Source organism: Phyllostomus discolor, chromosome 1 (genome assembly GCF_004126475.2).
Source record: "Phyllostomus discolor isolate MPI-MPIP mPhyDis1 chromosome 1, mPhyDis1.pri.v3, whole genome shotgun sequence".
Taxonomy (NCBI): domain Eukaryota; kingdom Metazoa; phylum Chordata; class Mammalia; order Chiroptera; family Phyllostomidae; genus Phyllostomus; species Phyllostomus discolor.
In genome coordinates this window covers 217,259,781-217,278,158 of record NC_040903.2, presented here as the reverse complement: position 1 = coordinate 217,278,158, position 18,378 = coordinate 217,259,781, and the positions used below count along the sequence as shown (strand labels likewise).

General features: G+C 44.4%; 2 protein-coding genes across 7 annotated transcripts in view; one reads left to right on the top strand and one right to left on the bottom strand.

Moving 5' to 3' along the window:
• The window catches only part of MARK3 (microtubule affinity regulating kinase 3), a 91,976-nt gene extending 74,250 nt beyond the window's left edge, over positions 1-17,726 (bottom strand). For 5 of the 6 annotated variants that reach the window (XM_036014150.1, XM_028505756.2, XM_036014161.1 and 2 more), the window contains exon 1: positions 17,526-17,726. In XM_036014150.1, the coding sequence (XP_035870043.1) occupies positions 17,526-17,576 (51 nt within the window). In that variant the 5' untranslated portion in view covers positions 17,577-17,726. Of the gene's footprint in view, positions 1-11,024; positions 11,043-17,525 lie in introns of those variants that run through there. The other variant, XM_036014157.1, reaches the window with a different exon arrangement.
• On the top strand, positions 9,468-9,781 carry LOC114491638 (non-histone chromosomal protein HMG-14-like). The gene has a single exon (XM_036014173.1). The coding sequence runs from the start codon at positions 9,468-9,470 to the stop codon at positions 9,768-9,770; it is 303 nt and encodes a 100-aa protein (XP_035870066.1). The 3' UTR covers positions 9,771-9,781.
• Positions 17,727-18,378: the final 652 nt, after the last annotated feature.

Genomic DNA, 18,378 nt, shown 5'->3' with positions numbered 1-18,378 from the left:
ACTAGTTCTGGCGAGGTTGTGGAGAAAAAAGAACCCTAGTTCCCTTTTCCACTGTTGGTGAGAATGCAGACTGGTTCAGCACTGCGGAAAACTATGGAATTTCCTCAGAAAACTAAAAATGGAACTGCCTTTTGACATGGCAATTCCACTGCTGGAACTATACCCTAAGAATCCTGAAACACCAATTCAGAAGAACCTATGCACCCCAATGTTCACACAGCAGCACAATTTACAATAGCCAAGTGCTGGAAGCAACCTAGATGCCCATCAGTAAATGAATGGATCAAAAAACTGTGGTACATTTACACAATGGAATTCTATGTAACAGAAAGAAGGAGCTCCTACCCTTCTTTTGCGACAGCGTGGATGGAGCTGGAGAGCATTATGCTAAGTGAAATAAGCCAGGCGGTGAAAGACAAATACCATATGTATGATCTCACCTTTAAGTAGAACCTAATCATCAAATCAAACAAGCAAGCAAAATATAACCAGAGATATGGAAATTAAGAACTGACAGTAACCAGAAGGGATGTGGGAGGGGATAATGGGGGGAATAGGGGGAAGGGTTTTAAGGAAGGAATATGTATAAAGAACACATGGACAAAGCCAAAGTGGGGTAGGATCAAGGGTGGAAGGTGGGGATGGCTGGGGTGGGGGAGAGTACAGGGTAGGGAGGAATGGAGAAAACTGTACTTGAACAACAATAAAAAAATAAATGATATTTTAAGGTAAAAAATATCCTTTTCAAAATTGCCATGTTAATCTCCATCTACTTTCTCACATTCATCTATTTTTCCCTGACAAGTCAGGTTCTGAGATAGTTTTTTTCTGTTTTACTCAATTATCACGTAACACTACGTTAGATAGTTTTTTTCTGTTTTACTCAATTATCACGTAACACTACGTTACAATGATGTCTATATTTTTATTATGTGTGTATGTTTCAGATAGTAAAACAGGATTTTACAAACTAGTTATAAATCTAAAACCTGTAACATCATTTCTGTAACAAAAAGGATTCTAATTTCCAAATCAGAATTTAGGGGAAATGGCCTAGTTATAAATGAGGTCTTGCTGATCAAAGAAAAGACTAAAGCAAGCCTAGCCAGGTAGTGCAGTTGGTTAGAGCATTGTCCTAATCTGCCAACGTTGTGGGTTTGCTCCTCAGTCAAGGCACATACAAGAAACAACTAATGAATGCTAACACAGTGGAACAAAATCGATGTTTCTGTCATCTCTTTCTCAAACCAATCAGTAAAAAAAATTTTTTTAAGAAAAGATTAAAGCAACAACTAAATTATAACACGAGGCTTTACAGAAAGCTGATTTTACTCTGTTGTACACAAGACGCAATACTGTAATGCAATTTTGTAGATCAGCTAAACTATGGCTTTAAAAGAAAATTGTTGACCATTTTAAGATTTGTTTGTTTGTTTGTTTGTTTGTTTATAGGGGGAGGGAAGAAGAAAGTAAGAAGAGAAAGGTCCATGTGAGAGAGAAACATCAATCGATTGCTTCTCAAACACACCTTGACTTGAGGGCTGAACTTGTGACCCAGGTATATGCCCTGACCAGGAATACAACCCAGTGACCTTTCGCTTTACAGGATGACGCCCCACCTACCAAGTGACCCCAGTCAGGGCTCATGTTTATTTCCAAACTAGATTTAAGTTTAATAAAAACTAGACAGTAATTTATTGTTCCTTTGATTCCAGAACAGTAATTGGCATATAACAGGTATTTAATAAATATTAGAATGACTTAAATAAATATCAAAACACTAATCACTATGGTGTTTAGATGGTTAAATTAAGAAATTTCTCAGGCCCTGACTGGTGTAGGTCAGTGGATTGAGCACAGCAATGTGAAATGCATTGCTGCTGTATGAATATGAAATGAGTTTAAGGCCCTCTCTGATCCACACCACCCACTATTCTCTAGCGCAATACTGGTTCCCTAGTTTGAGGCCTTTTCTTCTCTTCAAACCTAAGAAAACCCTACTCGTTATTCCCTTATGTTTGGATAATTTGTCAGCAAACTTATGAAGCCTCCAGGACTCTCTCTGCATCCCATCAGAATTTCTTTCTTTTCCTGTAGGCTCGCAGGCTATTGTGCTTGTATCTGTATCTCTAGTACATGAGTTTGTTGAGGGTACTACTATCCACCAGACTGACTCGTGTGCTGAGTTCCTGGAGGATTACACGGACTTCAGGGAGAAACTCATTCCCCTCACTTGAGGTTAGGCATAGCAGAAAGCCTAAATTTGGCTAATGAGATGCATGTGAAAGTGACATGTCATTCCCATGTGGAGACATTTAATTGCCAATGCTTAACTCCATCCTGTCTTCTATTCTTCTGAACTCTGAGCATTGTCCAAAGACAGAGGCCACAGGACGAAATCAGTCTGGACAAGATCTGTCTTCATGGAGCAAATGAGCCCCCAAGCAAACTTGGTGTAAACAAGGATTTTTTGCTGTGTTAGGTCAGTAGATTTCAGTCACATACAATACCACAGCATAACCCTGACTAACCTAATACACCTTCATGCAAATAATCATAATGCAAAGCAAAATTAAAACTGAATTGCCCCATCAGATTATAAATCCATACAACAGACTGAAATATCTGATGTTTATTAAATTCTAATAGGGTTAAACAGTATATTTAACTTAATGTTTCCTTACATAAAGTCCATAAATTTACAATCTAATGTGCTTAACTTAAAAAACTTTCAAAACAGAAGCAAATTAAATTGCTGTTTGCTTCTACACGGCCTTCATTTTTTCCACGTACCCACCAGTGGCCCTAAATAAGAAAAAGTTTCCTATTCCTGTATCATAGCACTCAATGCCACTACTAAACTTTTTAAACTAACTTTGAATTCTTGTACCCTTAGTCAACTATTTCACACATGGGATTTTTTTCTCCCTAAGAAGCCAATAAACAACCTGAGGACATAACAATGTTACATAATTCTTCTGTACTCATTTTATATTTTTCAGCAGCACTAAGCACATAAGAAATACTGAGCTGTTGAATTTAATTCTTAAAGATAAAGGAGTCTCAATCCTTTTCCCTCCCATGAAATAGAATCAATACTATTTCATCCATCATGGAAACTAGAATATGTACACTGCTATAGAAAATAATGCAAAAAAAGCCAAAGATAGGAGATTAACAAATTCATAGTGTTCATTTTCAAATTAAAACTTTTCTTTAGTGAAAAACATTTAAGTTGCCTATATTATTAGGGAATAAAGCAAACGTTATAGTTATCAAATCAACATCCATGCCTTCCTTCTTCATTTCCAAGAGAAGCTGGATGTATCTAGGAGGCAACGTGGCCAGCTAAGTTCTTGTTTTCCCAAACTCCCCTGCTGCTAGAAGTAGCATATGGCTTAGTTCTGGCCAGTTCTAATCAGTGAACCACTACTGGAAGGTTCTGCGGGCCGGGGAGAGGGGGGACAAAAATATTTTTTAAAACCACTAGCTCAAATAGTATTGAACTGCTAAATCAAAACTAGAAACTGTCTAGATTTCTTTTGTGAGTAAAACAAACCCCTACTTAGTTAGGTGGTGTTGCTCTCAGTCAAAGCACTACTGTTACAGGGTTCATGGCTGTAACAATACTAATATAAGAAGCAATAAGAAAATAAATGGGAAATGCACTCCATTTTGTGTAATATGTATTAGTTCATAAAAACAACTGTCCATATATACAGCCATAGAATATAAAACATCACAACCAGAAGGCATAAATGAGAATATATGCCTTAGACACACACAAAACTATTACTGACATAATAAATAAGGTTCCAGGTTTGTTCTTGTATCTATCTAGTAAGGCACCAAACTGAAATGTAGAATTACTTAAGAAATCAAGTTTAAAAGTTTACAACAACTTTATACTGTTTCAGTTCTTCCAGAACAGGGCTTGCTTGGTCCCTTCCTTAAAACACAAGACATGTGCCTAAACATCCTTTCTAATCCTTAAAATAACAAGCCACCTCTTTAACACATGGGCAGTTTTTCAAATGTTGGGGGGGGGGGGGGGGAGTCTATAAAGCCAAACTGTTTCAATAAAGGGCTGTTCCCCAAGTATTTTGTAATTTAGAGATAATCATAATATCAGATTCCACTTTTCAAAGCTGAGCAATTATTTCATTCTCTGCAGAAAAAATATGATTCAACAATTTGTGATTTAAAAACCTCTTACCAAACTAGGAACAAAACAAAACTTCCTTAATTTGATAAAAACCATACACCATAAACGTTCAGCAAATATTACACTAAATGGAGAAACTCCAGAATCATTTAAGATCAGAAACAAGAAGCTGCTTAACATAACACTAGACTATGACCAATACTTGAAGAATTTTCAGATGTAAGGTCAAAGAAAAGAGATGAAACTGTCATTATTTCTATATATTATCTACCTACAAAACAAAAAAATCAGAAATACTATTGAAACTCATGAGACAGCTTGGCAAGGTACAAGATCAACCTATAATATTCTTCCACATCAGTAGCGACCTACCACAAAAATTAAAAGTAACCATTCATAATACAGTAGTCCCCTCTTATCCAATTTCACTTTCTACAGTTTCAGTACTCATGGTTCAAAAATATTAAATAAAAAGTTTCAAAAATAAACAACTCATAAATTTCAAACTGTTGCCCTGGCTGGTGTGGCTCAATGGATTGAGCATCAGCCTATGAACCAAAAGGTTGCCAGTCAGGACACATACCTGGGTTGTGGGCCAGGTCTCCAATGTGAGAAGGCAACCAACCAATGTATCTCTCACCTATTAATGTTTCTTTCCCTCTCTCCAAAAGTAAATGAGTAAATCTTTAAAAAACACTTATTAAAAATAAATAAATGTCCAACTGTTTACCATTGTGAGTAGCATGAAGAAATCTTGCACCATCTCCACCATCTGCTTTGTTCTGCCTAGGATGTGCATCATCCCTTTGCCTAGAGTCTCCATGCTGTGTATGCTCCTGGCGCAGTTAGTAGCCGTCAACTACTTGGTACTTTGTCAACTACTGCAGTAGGATTGTCAACTACTGCAGTACTCAAGTCACCCTACTATTACTCCACTGAACATACAAATGGTAAGAAAGTGAAACAGCCTTACTGCTGATATAGAGAAAGTTTTAGTGGTCTGGATAAAAGCGCAAACCAGTAACAACATTCCTTTAAGCCAAAACCTAATCCAGAACAGGTCCTAACTCTCCTTAATTCCGTGAAGGCTCAGAAAGGTGAGGAGGCTGTAGAAGAGGAGTCTGAAGCCAGCAGAGGTTGGTGCATGAGGTTTAAGGAAATGAGCCATCTCTGTAACACAAAAGCACAAGGTGAAGCAGCAAGTGCTGGTGTGGGCAGAGGCTACAGCAAGTCCTCCAGAAGATCTAGCTAAGGTATTCATGAAGGTGGCTACGACAGATTTCCAGTGTAGATGCAAAGGCCTTTCACTGGAACAAGATGCCACCTAGGGCTTTCCTACATACACAGGGAGAAGTCAAAGCCTGCCGCAAAGCCTGAAAGGACAAGCTGACTCTCTTGGCAGGTGTTAATCCAGCTGCTGACTTTAAACCAATGCTCACTTACCACTCCAGAAACCCTAGGGCTCTTATGAATGACGCTAAATCTACTCTGCCTGTGCTCCCTAAGTGGAACAACAAAGCTGGTGACAGCACATCTGTTTACAACCAGGTTTCCTGAATATTTTAAGCCCACTGGTGAGACTAGTGCTCAGGCAGGGGGAAAAAAAGATTCCTTTCAAAATATTACTGCTGACAATCCACTTGGTCAACCAAGAGCACTGATGGAGACATACAAAGAGATTAATGCTGTTTTCATGCCTGCTAACACATCCATTCTACAACCCACAGGTCAAGGAGTAATTTTACTCTCAAATCTTATTATGTAAGAAATACATTTTGTGGGCTACAGCTGCCGTAAGTAGTTCCTCTGATGGACCTGGGCAAATAAATTTAAAACCTTCTGGAAAGGATTCACAATACTAAATGTCATTAAAAACATTTGTGATATATGGGAAGAGGTCAAAATATCAACACTAGCAGAAGTTTGGAAGAAGTTGATTCTAATCCTCATGGGTGACTTTGAGGAGTTCAAGATTCCTGTGGAGGAAGTAAATACAGATGTGATGGAAATAACATAGAACTAGAATTGGAACCTAAAGATATGACAGAATTGCTGCAATCTCATGATATCAAACTTGATCAGATAAAGAGTAGCTTCTTATGGATGAGCAAAGAAAGTAGTATGTATGATTTTTTAAAAGGTTTTATTTATTTACTTTTAGAGAGAGGGGAAGGGAGGGAGAAAGAGGGAGAGAAACACCAATTGGCTGCCTTTCGTGCACCCCTAACTGGGGATCTAGCCGGCAACCGGGCATGTGTCCTGCCTTTCAATTCATTGGCCGGCACTCAGTCACTGAGCCACACCCACAAGGGCAGAAAGTGTTATCTTGAGATGGAAGGTATTCCTGATGAATGAAGATGCTGTGATGACTGTAGACATGACAACAAAGGATTTAGAACATGACAAACTTAGTCAATAAAGCAGGGCAGGGTTTGAGAAGACTGACTCCATTTGAGAGTCTATTGTGGGTAAAATGCGAACAAACAGCACTGCTGCTCAGAGAAATCATTTGTGAAAGGAAGAGTTCATCAATCTGGCAAACTTCATCGTTGTCTTAATTTGAAGAAAACTGCCACAACCACCCCTTTGATCAGTCTAACAGCCATCAACATTGAAACAAGACTCCCCACCAAAGAAAGATTATACTTGCTGAAGGCTTAAATGAAGGTTAGTATTTTTTACAATAAACTATTGTTGAATTAAGGTGTACACATCGTTTTAGACATAATGCTATTGCACACTTAGACTACAGTATAGTGTACACACAACTTTTGTGTGTGCTGGGAAAACAAAGAACTCACGTGACTCACTTCACTGCTGTACTGTGGTGGTAGGAACCAGACCTACACTACCTCTGAGGGATGTCTCTACAGTACAGTATGGTATTTTCACAGAGAGGCAGACCACGTTCACCTCACTTTAATATTACAGTATATGGTCGACCCTCTATTTGTGGGTTCAAACAATCGCATACAGAAAATAATAAAAAAACAAAAATGTTATGTTAATGCTGATGTGTACTATCTAGTTAGATCAAGTTGACAAGGAGGTCTCACAGTAAGACCTTAATTAGACTGGCAAAAAATTAGAAAGCTAGATAATGCTAAATGTGGGCAGGAACTATGGAAACAAAACCCCTGCACACTACTGGTGGGACTGTGGGCTGAGGCAGCCATCCAGAGGAGCAGCCTGCCACTTCCTGTGCCCAGGCAAGTTCACGCCTACCTGTACATCCCCAAGAAATTCTTACACAGCTCCATAAGGAACGGACAAGAAGATATCCATTGTAGCATTTTTTGAGGAAGCAGGGAATTGGAGGCAACCTGAAAGTCTCCCCCTGGCAAGTAGATAGGTAAAAAGTGGTAGATACACAACACAGAGTGATACGCAGCAGTTAGACACAACAGATTAGATACATAGATGAGACATATGCAACATGTACATAAAGTACCAAACATACATATTTTAAGAACACAGAAATATACACATATGACAATATATTGAACAAGTTAGAATGGTAAGGAATAAGGGAAATGACATATGGGAACTAACAAAAATAAGTGTAACAAAAAATGGCCTCATATTCACCAATGATAATGTGTCTTTTTGCAGAGTTTAAATAAAAAGGGAAACTATTACTTCTTATACCCATAAATTCAGTCAAATTGGTTTCACTTTTAATAAAATACTTGTATTAGTATAGCAGGTGAACTACCATAATAATGAAATATACTGAAAAACAATTTACTTGTCTCATCTGCATAAGAACTACAAGAAATAAATTGTGGTTAAAGAAAACTTTGACTTAGTAGCTTTTCCCCAGTTAACTGTACATTAAGCACCTATCAAGTGCCAGGCACTACAAGGGGTTAAAAAAAAATGTGGTGTCAAACCTTTAAGTCACTCACCATCTAGCTGGGGAAGTAATATGGGGAACAGTAACCACTCTGTGAGAAAATCTGAGTGAATACTCCAAGTGCTGCCTAACAAATATAACATAAGCTACATATGTATTTTTCAACTTTCTAGTAGCAACACTAAAAAAAAAAAAAAAAAAAAAAAAAACAGGAAAAATAACTTCAGTTACTCCAATATATTCCCAAATATTTAATTATATAAAATAAAAAGATTAAGATTTTACATTTTTTTCAAATTATCTTTGAAATCTAGTATAAATTTCATACTTACAAAACATTCCAATTCAGACTAGGCACATTTCAAGCCTCACGTGACTGGTAGCTATTGTGCTGGTAACATAGTAGGCATTCAGAGGATATGACCGTGTGTGTGTGTGTGTGTGTGTGTGTGTGAGTGAGAGACAGAGAGAGAGAGAGAGAGAGAGAGAGAGAGAGGTGGAAAAAAAAAAAAGATGCCCTAGAGGTGAAGGGACAGAGCCTTTGAAAGGTAAGTAGTAGAGTTATTTTGGGAAATAAAGGTCATTTTAAGCCAGGCACTAGGCATAAGGAAAGCTAAGAAAGTTTGGGGTCAAGAAGACCTCCCTTAACTTGCACATCTAGCCAGTTTTATCTCTCACAACTCATTTTATTCATGCGCTACTAACACTTCAAAAAAAAAAAAAAAAGGCTTTCGTTCCTTAACATCGTGATTGCTAACAATTTCTTATCTTTATGCTCTCATTGAGGAGGCTGTCTTTCTGCCGTTTTCTCCCTTACAATCCCCAGCCCTTAACTTAGTTAATTTCCATACTGAAGTCCTTGACTATAAGCTCCTTGTGGGCAAGAACCATCTTATTTTTGTATTCTGATTATACCGGACCTGGCACCAGGAGGTATGAAATTGCTGGGTAAACAAATAGCCATGCAGAATTGTCTGGCTAGAGTATAAAGTTTATACAGGTGAGCAGTTAGAAGTAACAAAGCCAGAAAAGTGGGTCAAGAGCTTTGAATACTGAGCTCAGTTGTTTAGAGCATCATTCAGATATACCAAGTTTGCAGGTTCAATCCCTTGTCAGAGCACATACAAGAATAAACCACTGAACACATAAATAAGTGCAACAATAAATCAATGTTTTCCCTCTTCCTTTCTCTCTCTAAAAATCAATCAAAAATATATTTTAAGAAAAAACTTTGAATACTAAACCAAAAATTTTAGATTATCCAGTTTTACAGTGACACTACAAAAGCTATACATATTAAGAGGATATCAGACTAAGGCCCCATCTCCGGTCTGGGCAGTTTGGACAGCAGGGAAAAGCTGTAATGGCCAGGAAGTCGAGGTTTGCAAAGGTTCCCTGGGAGCCTCGGCCCTCAGGCACCCAGCACATGCATGCCCTGCAGCCACAATGCCCAAGAGGAAGGTCAGCTCCAATGAGGGGGCGGAGAAGGAGGATCCCAAGAGGAGATCCCGGAGGTTGTCAGCTAAACCTGCTCCTGCAAAAGTGGCTACCGTGCCAAAAAAGGCAGCAGGAAAGGATAAATCGGCAAAAAAAGTACAAAGGAAAGGGAAAATGGGAGAAAAGGGAAAACAAGCTGAAGCGGCTAACCAGGGACCTAAGAAAGATCTACCTGCAGAAAATGAGAAAACTAAAAACGAGGAGGGTCCAGCCTCGGATGAAGTAGGAGAAAAAGAAGCCAAGTCTGATTAATATCCTGTATCACGACTTATCAGTGGCCCCTGTCTCCCTTCTTGTACAATCCAGAGGACTATTTTTATTAACTATTTTGTGAATGCAAGTTTTTTAATAGCTTTAGAAACATTTTTAAGAAGGGAAATCTATTTCATCCCACTTTTTTAAGTGTAAATTATTTTTTTAAAGAGGTGAAATCATTTGCTGGTTGTTTATTTTGTGGTATAACCAAAAAATAGTGCAATATTGAATATGGAAGGCTTTGATTGTCTTGGGTGTCAGCTAAACATTCCATAGATGGGGTAGTTTATACATCCTATAATACAAAGTATACTAAATGGCAATTTGGAGTCAGTTGTGTATCTACTATGTCTTGAATATTTTGAATTACTTCTATTCTCATGGTTTTGGTAGAACTGTTTCCTAAAGAAAACCACTCCTTAATCTTGGATACCCCTGTCAGAATTTTGTACACTCTGAACATCTTTATTATGGTAGTCCAGTTTTCCTAGCAACACTGTTAATGTGCTGTGAAAGAATGAAAATTCTATTATGTAGTATGTATGATATTAAATTGTAAATTAGTCAGGCTTTGATGTAACCAGCGAACACAAAGGTCACCAGTTCGATTCCCAGTCTGGGCACATGCCTGGGTTGAGGGTCAAGTCCCCAGTAGAGGGTGCACAAGAGGCAACCACACACTGATGCTTCTCTTCCTCTTTCTCCCTCCCTTCCCCTGTCTAAAACTAAATAAATAAAGTCTTAAAAAAAAAAAGAGTCTTAGCTGAGCTCAGGCTTCTAACCATACCTGCTGCCAGGGTACCAGATATATGAGTGAAAAAGTCACAAACATGGACCTTCCAGCCCCACTGTTCATATCCCCTCTAGTCTTTCAAAATCCCCCAAAGTCCCAGACATAGAGGAAGAGAGATAAGCCATCCCTGCCAGAAGCTGTGAGCATAATAAAATGGTTGTTGTTTTACACTACTACTAAGCTGTGGAATGGTTTGTTCCACAGCAACTCTAAGTAGAAAAACTATACAATAGGCAGGAAATAAGCGTTAACGCGGGCCTGCAAACCAAAGGACCATTGGTTCAATTCCCAATCAGGGCACATGCCTGGTCTGCGGGCCAGGTCTCCAGTTGGGGGCCTGCGAGAGACAACCACACACTGACATTTCTCTCCCTCTCTTGCTCCTTCCCTTCCCTTCTCTTCTAAAGATAAATAAATAAATAAAATCTTTAAAGAAGAAAAAAATTGGAATACATTACCATGGTTCTTTATCACTGAGTATCTCTAACAGCTAAATGGCAACCTTCTTTTAAGAGAAGAAAACATAAACTCCTGTAGTCCACTGCACTAGTAAAGCTCATACATGCCTATGGGCAGGCACACCAAGGCAGGCCTAGGTTAAGCAAGGGCTAGGCAAGTGAAGGAGGACAAGGAAGAGGTGGAGTTAGTATGTATACAGAAAGTCATCAAAACACCTCAATGCCTCAATAACAAAAGCTGCCTGCCCCACTTTAAATTATTCTTCTGGATGAATATTAAGTCTAAGGGCAAAAGGCTGAGTTAGGAAATGGTTCTAGGTCTACTCCTACCCAGGATTCTCATTCCACTGTAGAATCTGCTATTGTAGTCAATGAAGTAATAAAGGTACCGACTGCCTTGATTGGTGTGGCTCACTGGACTGAGCACCGGCCTGCGAACCAAAAGGTCACAGGTTCGATTCCCAATCAGGCCACATTCCTGGGTTGTGGGCCAGGTTCCCAGTAGGAGGCCCTCAAGAGGCAACCACACACTGATGTTTGTCTCCCTCACTTGTTCCCTTCCCTTCTCTCTAAAAAATAAATAAAATCTTTTTTTTAAAGGTACTGAGTGTATGTGTAAAGAATAGGGTTATATAAAATTCTGGAATTAAAAATCTTCGGGTTCATCTTACTCAAATCTCATACAAATTCTACCAATACAGATTTTCATGTAAAATGTTCGTAATACAAACCGCACAATATTTAACTTCCACCCCAAAGCGACTGCCTATTAGCAAGAAATACAAACAAAAGACCTGCTTTGTTCAAGTTTCAACTGTGAATGCCAGGACTCCATGTAATCCACAGAAATAATGCCTTACCTAGTCTGCATAAGATTATGTAAGACTAACCATGGCTGAGCAGCCCAGGTGGCTAAAGCACAGTGCTAAAGAATTCTAGTTTGAAGAAAAAGTTGGGACCCCTCCCCCCAAAAAAGCCCCTTTCTTCCAGGCCCTCTCAATTAGGATATAGACAGGTACATACAGGTCAGCACAAACCCCTCTTACTACTTGCAGACCGACTCCAGGCACATACTTTAAATTCCTGTGTAAGACAACATTCAAACTGGGAGATTCCCAGGGAAGAGATGTTTTCTTCTTCAGGTTTAATATGACAATTTAAAATGGATGTAAGACAAGTGAATTTCTGCTTTAGTCCTCTCAGTGGACTTGATCAGAAGATTGCTGCATTCCCTAACCCTTATTCCAGCTTGGGAACAAATTCCGGATAAAATTTGACTTCATACAGAATTCTCTTTGGAATTAAAGATAACAGGCCCTGGCTGGTGTAGCTCAGTAGATTGACTGTGGGCCTGAGAAACAAAGGGTCGCCAGTTCAAGTCCCAGTCAAGGCATATGCCTGGGTTGTGAGCCAGGTCTCCAGTAGGGGGCGCACGAGAGGCAACCACACATTGATTTTTTTTCTCTCTCTTTCTCTTTCCCTTTCCTTCCCCTCTCTCTAAAAATAAATAAATGGAGTCTTTTTAAAAAAATAACAGATACTATTTTATATTAAACTGTGTATAAATCTCCTGTAATTACAACATAATCATGTGCTACATCAATAATCAAAATAATATTCTACTCACTATAAATTTTCACCTCCACCTAATTTATGAACAGAAGGAATTAAAAATAACCCTCAAATTGAAGTCTATAAGATCTTTTCCCAAACACTTTGACCAAATAAAAAATATTAATTCTGCTCTAGCTGGTGTGGCTCAGTGGATTGAGCACTGGCCTGCAAACCAAAGGGTGGCTGATTTGATTCCCAGCCAGGGCACATGCCTGGGTTACAGGCCAGGTCCCCAGTATGAGGTGCTCAAGAGGCAACCACACATTGATGTTTCTCTCCCTCTCTTTCTCCTTCCCTTTCCCTCTACCTAAAGATAAATAAATAAAATCTTTTTTAAAAATTATTAATTCTTCAGAGACTTTTTAAGGCCCAAACAGCTTGATTCAATTGATAATTGTATAAGTTAAAAAAACAGATTAAATGAGATTGTCGTATCATGTATCTTTAACGAGACATTACATAAAGTACTTTGTACTATTGTCTGATGTCCAGTAAGAATAAGGGTAAATATTTTTATTCTCCACAACAATACTTGCTTACAAATAACCAATTTTAAAAACTCATGGAACCAGAAAATTTTACTGAATCTATTGGAAACCTCTCATCTGTAGTCACAATACAAGCTACAGGAATGTAAGTTTAACCGGCAAACCTCCACTGAACACTAAAGCAATGATTCGTATTTTTTGTCTATTTTTTAATTTTCATTTATTGATTTTAGAGAGAGAAAGGGAGGTACAGATAGAAACATTGCTTTTGTGGTTCTATCCACTTATGCATTCGCTGATTGATTCTTGTATGTGCTTTGACTAGGGACTGAACCTGCAACCTGGGCATGTAAGAACAATGCTCTAACCAACTGAGCCACCTGGCCAGGGCAAGGCAGTGATTCTTAAAGTGGGATCCCTGGACCTGCAGTATCTACATAACCTGAAACTTGTGAAAAATGAAAACTCAAGGTCCAAACAGTGGAATCAATGTCTGGAGGCCCTCCAGGTGATTTTGGAGTTTGCTCCAGTTTGAGAGCTTAGCTCAGGGTGCTCTGATCTGCAGGACTGTAGAGCTTGTCCTAAAGAACAAGAGCAATGCAGCAACGTAACACGAGGTATATCCTCTATGGCACACTGTCATGCACATAGTAAGTACTCAAATTTGAATAGGTTAATAATAATCTCATATTCCCAATAGTTGGCTATATAATAACACCATCAGTTCATCTATTTCACAGAGATAAGAAATTCTGATGACTGTTTGCATTAACTAAGTACATGGTACACACACACCAAGAGCTGTTAAGTTCATTGGCAAAGCCCTGGGGTCTCTGGTACTTTGGCAAATAACCAGGCTTACAAAGTGTCATAGACTTTGAAACTTCAGTGAAATACACATTTCTACTTTTACTAGTGTATAAACAGGATTTTTCCATGGCTCTATACCAAGTCAACGGTAAAACATACATTAAAATGCACACTTTTTAAAAATTTTATTGATTTATTTTTAGAGAGAGGGGAATGGAGGGAGAAAGACAGGGAGAGAAACATCAATGTGTGGGTTGCCTCTTACATGGCCCCAACTGGGGACCTGGCCTGCAACCCAGGCATGTACTCTGACTGGGAATTGAACTGGCAACCCTTTGGTTCACAGCCTGCACTCAATCCACTGAGCTATACCAGCCATGACTTAAAATGCACACTTTTTATTTAATTTAATTAGTATCTTAATTCACATATTATTCAACTATAATAGATGGACCTGGGATGGATTCTAATTTCAACAAGGTGTTCAAAAAGTAGACAATTGAGGAAACTTGAACACTGACTACATATCTGATATGCAGAAATTATGATAAAAGGATTATAATTACTGTTTTTGAAGCTTTATCTCTTCTAAAAGCTTTAGAAATGAAATGATAAAATGTATTGAATTTGCTTCTTGGGGAGAAAACAAGTGAAATTAAAAATCAAGACTGGCTATTATGCTGTTGAGCACATGGGGGGCCAACTACAAGCCAGGTTTCCCAATCCTGGCACTACTGACCTTCTGGGTCAAAGAGTTCTTTGTTGGGGAAAAGGGGTACTACCCGGAGTACTGTAAAATGTCAGCAGCACCCCTGGTCAGTAGCAAAGCAATCCTCTTCAGTTGTGACAACCAACAACGTGCCCAGACACTGTCAAACATCCACTGGAGGGCGAAACTGTCCCTGGCTGACAATGTATTAAAAATCTCTTATTCGTTTGAAATTTTCAACAAGACTTTTTTTTTGTCTTATTTTAATCATACTCTGCATTAGTATAACTACATCTCTGTAGTTGGATAATCTTTTACATAATATTTTTGGAAATCGCCTGATACACAAAAAAGCAAAGGAGACTGAGCTAGAGAACTGGAACCTAGTAGAGGTTCTGCTACTACAGTCAGTGGTCACAAGCAGCTCCTGTCACCTGTATGAGCCTCAGCATTTCATTATGTCTGATTATCTGACTGGTCCTTTGTGTTGTAAAATGTTTTTTACACCCATCAGCTAAAAGTGGATATTCACATTTGGAAATAAATGAGAATATAATATACGAGAACAGAAAAAATCCTCATAGCAAATTACCTACCTTTTATTATTTCTGACCAATAGACAACATTCTTATCAAAATACATGTAGTTATTTAAACTTTACATAGCCCTGGCTGGTGTGGCTCAGTGGACTGAGCGCCAGCCTGTGAACCAAAGGGTGGCTGGTTCGATTCCCAGTCAGGGCACAGGCCCGGGTTGTGGGCCAGGTCCCCAGTAGGGGTGCGTGTGAGAGGCAACCACACATCGATGTTTCTCTCCCTCTCTTTCTCCCCGCTTCCCCTCTAAAAATAAATAAAATTTAAATAAATTTGCCACAATATGGATGGATCTTATGGTAAGAAGATAGTAATGAGAATATTACGGTAAGTGAAATAAGACAGAAAAGGGCAAGAATCCTGTGATTTCACTCACATGGGGCAGAAAACAAAAAACAACAAACGAACAAGCAAAACAAACTCACTCCCAGAAACACACGGCAGAAGGGCGGCCACCAGAGGGGGAGGTGGGGGCGGGAGGACCGAGAGGGTCGCGGGGATCAAGCATTCGGTGATGCAAGGAGTCCAGGCTTCTGGAGGCGCGCACCCAGGAGAGGGCGGAGTGTCCTACTAGGCTGTATTCCTTAAGTCTACAGAATGTCATCAGGCAGTGACACCCGAACACATCTAACTGAAAATTTAAATACAATCTGCAAGGTAAGCGAAATGGAAACTTCCGCTGGCCTAGCCATAAAAACCGAAATGCCCACCCCTGGCGAGCGGATCTGTAAGAGCGGGCACACCCCAACAGTGGACCACCGACACACACACGCACACACACACACACGCACACACGCGGGTCCGCCTCACGGGGAGTGCGCCGAGGGACGGGCGCCAGGCCCAGGGTCACACACTCGGACTCCGGGCGTCCAGCGCCCCAGAAAAGGCGCAAACTGCAGGGACGAAGGGCGGCGGCCGGGGCCTGGGGAGGCAGGGAGAGGCCTCCCCCCGCAAAGGGCCGCGGGGGCCCTGTCTGGGCGGCAGAGGAGCTCCGTCTCCACCGGGACGGTGGCTCCGCGGCCACACGGCTGTCCAACTCGCCCAGCCGCGCCGCCACAGCCCCCACCGCAGCCGAGGGCTGCTCAGCCGGCGGAGATTCCCGTTCTCCTCGCCCCACGCGGCGGGCAGGCGACCAGCCTTCGGCGGCAGCGCGGCGACGGCGGGGGCGCAGCCCGCGGTCCGCCGGACGTGCAGCACCGGCCCGCACGGAGGTGGAAACAGGGAGCGCGGCACCCGGACGCGGGGCGCCGCCGACCTCGGACTGCAACGCCGTCGGCGAGGCGGTCCCAGCGCGCTCCGCGAGGACAGGGGCTCTCCGCGCGCCCCGCGCCGTCCTTAAAGGACGGTCGGCGGTTCCCGACGACCCCCCCCCCCCCGCCCCCGAGAGACCCAGCGGGAAACGCGGCGGACGCGCGCCGGCTGCGAACGCCTCACTGGCACGTGCCCGCTGCGGCAGGGCCCGGCGGCAGGTCACGCAGGGGGGCGCAGTACCCGCTCCGGCCCGCGCGCGGCTTCCTTCCCCGAGTGGGAGCCCTCCACCCCGGGGAGTCGGCTCGCGGCCGCGCCTGCCCCGCCGAGGGCCCGCCGTCGGAGCGGTCCCGGTCCCGGCCCCGGCCCGGTGGACGCGCCGCGCACCGCTGACGCGCCCGGGGTCACAGCCGGAACTCTCGGCCGAGCAGCGGAAGCCCCGGGCGGCCGCAGCGACCCAGCGCGCTCCGCAGGCCCCCGGGCGGCGCGGGGCCGTGACGGGAGCCCTGGGGACGGGCGAGCGAGGGCGCTTCCCCCGGGGCCGGCCGTCCCCGGCCAGCCGTCGCCTCACGACGCCCGCCGCGGAAGCCCCGGCGAGTACCCCCGCGAGCCCTCCTCTCCCCTCTCCCCGTCGGAGAGCCCCGCGCCGCGCCCACGCCGCCTCGGGCAGCGCCGCCACGGGCTGTCATCCCCCCGAACGGCGGGCCGGCCTCCCCGCGCCCCCCGGAGGCCCCGCGCCGCTCCGCGACCCGCTCGGTCCCAGGCCGTTCTAACGGCCGGCCCCGGCCCGGCCCGCTCCTTCCCCGCGGCCGCGCGTGGCCCCGCAGCCCCTCCAGAGCCGCTGCCCCGGGAAGCGCCGCCGCCGCCGCAGGGACCGGCGCGCGACCACCGGCCCCCGAACACCGCCGCGGAGCGCGCCCGCGGCCCCGGCCCGCGGACGCACCGGATCGCGCGCGGCCGCGGGGCCACTTCCCGGGTCCTCCCAGGAAGCGGGCCGCCCCGGCCGGCCGCCCGCCCGCCGCCACCCCGCGTCACTTACGTTCTCGGTGTCCCGCTCGTTGACCGTGGGCAGCGGAGTCCTCGTGGACATTTTCCGTCACTCCGCTGGCGCACGACGCGAGGGGGAAACAAAACAGCACGGCCGCGGGGGCCGGCGGCGGCGGCGGCGGCGTCGAGGGGCCGGCGGTTCTGGAGCGGCGCCGCGGGAGGGGCTCCCCTCCCCCACGGCCGTCTAGATCCCGGGCCGGGCCCGGGCCGTCCCCCGGCGGGTCCCGGGGCTCATGCTCCCCGGCCCCGGCGGCCGCGCCGAGGAGCCCGCGGGCGGCGGTGGCGGGGCCGGGCCGGCGGCGGCGGGCTGCGGGTCGGCCCGCCGGCGTCCCCGCGCCTCAGGGCGCCCCGCGGGCCGGGACCCCTGCGCCGCCTCCTCCGCCCGTCGCTCCGCCGGTCTCAGCGCCCGGGCCTCCACACAGCGCCGCCGGTGGCCCCTGAAGAGAAGGCGGAGGAGGACGTGCGAGAGGTGGAGCGCGAGACAGGCCGCCGCGGGCTGCGGGCGCCCACCATGGAGGGGGCTGCGGAGACGGCGCCTGCGCCCGGCTGCTCTTCCCCCTCCCGCTCGCCGGCCGCCTCAGCCTCCGCCTGGTGGCCGCCGCCGCCGCCGCCGCTCCCGGCACCTCAGAGCCTCACGGACCCAAGATGGCCGCCCGACGGCTTCCTCCGCTGCCTCCGGTGGCGGAAGTGACGAACCGCCCCTCCCAGAGCTCGGCCAATCGGCGCGGCCGAGGAAGCCGGACCCGCCGCTGTTGCTAGGGGCGACTTGGCCCAGTCCGGGGCCCAGGGGGCGGCGCCCCAGGCTGGGAACTGGTGGCGGGTCTCGCTCCGCTGGTGCCCGCGGG

Bases quoted from the DNA above. Each gene is read 5' to 3' on its own strand.
- LOC114491638 (XM_036014173.1), top strand. From the start codon at position 9,468: ATGCCCAAGAGGAAGGTCAGCTCCAATGAGGGGGCGGAGAAGGAGGAT.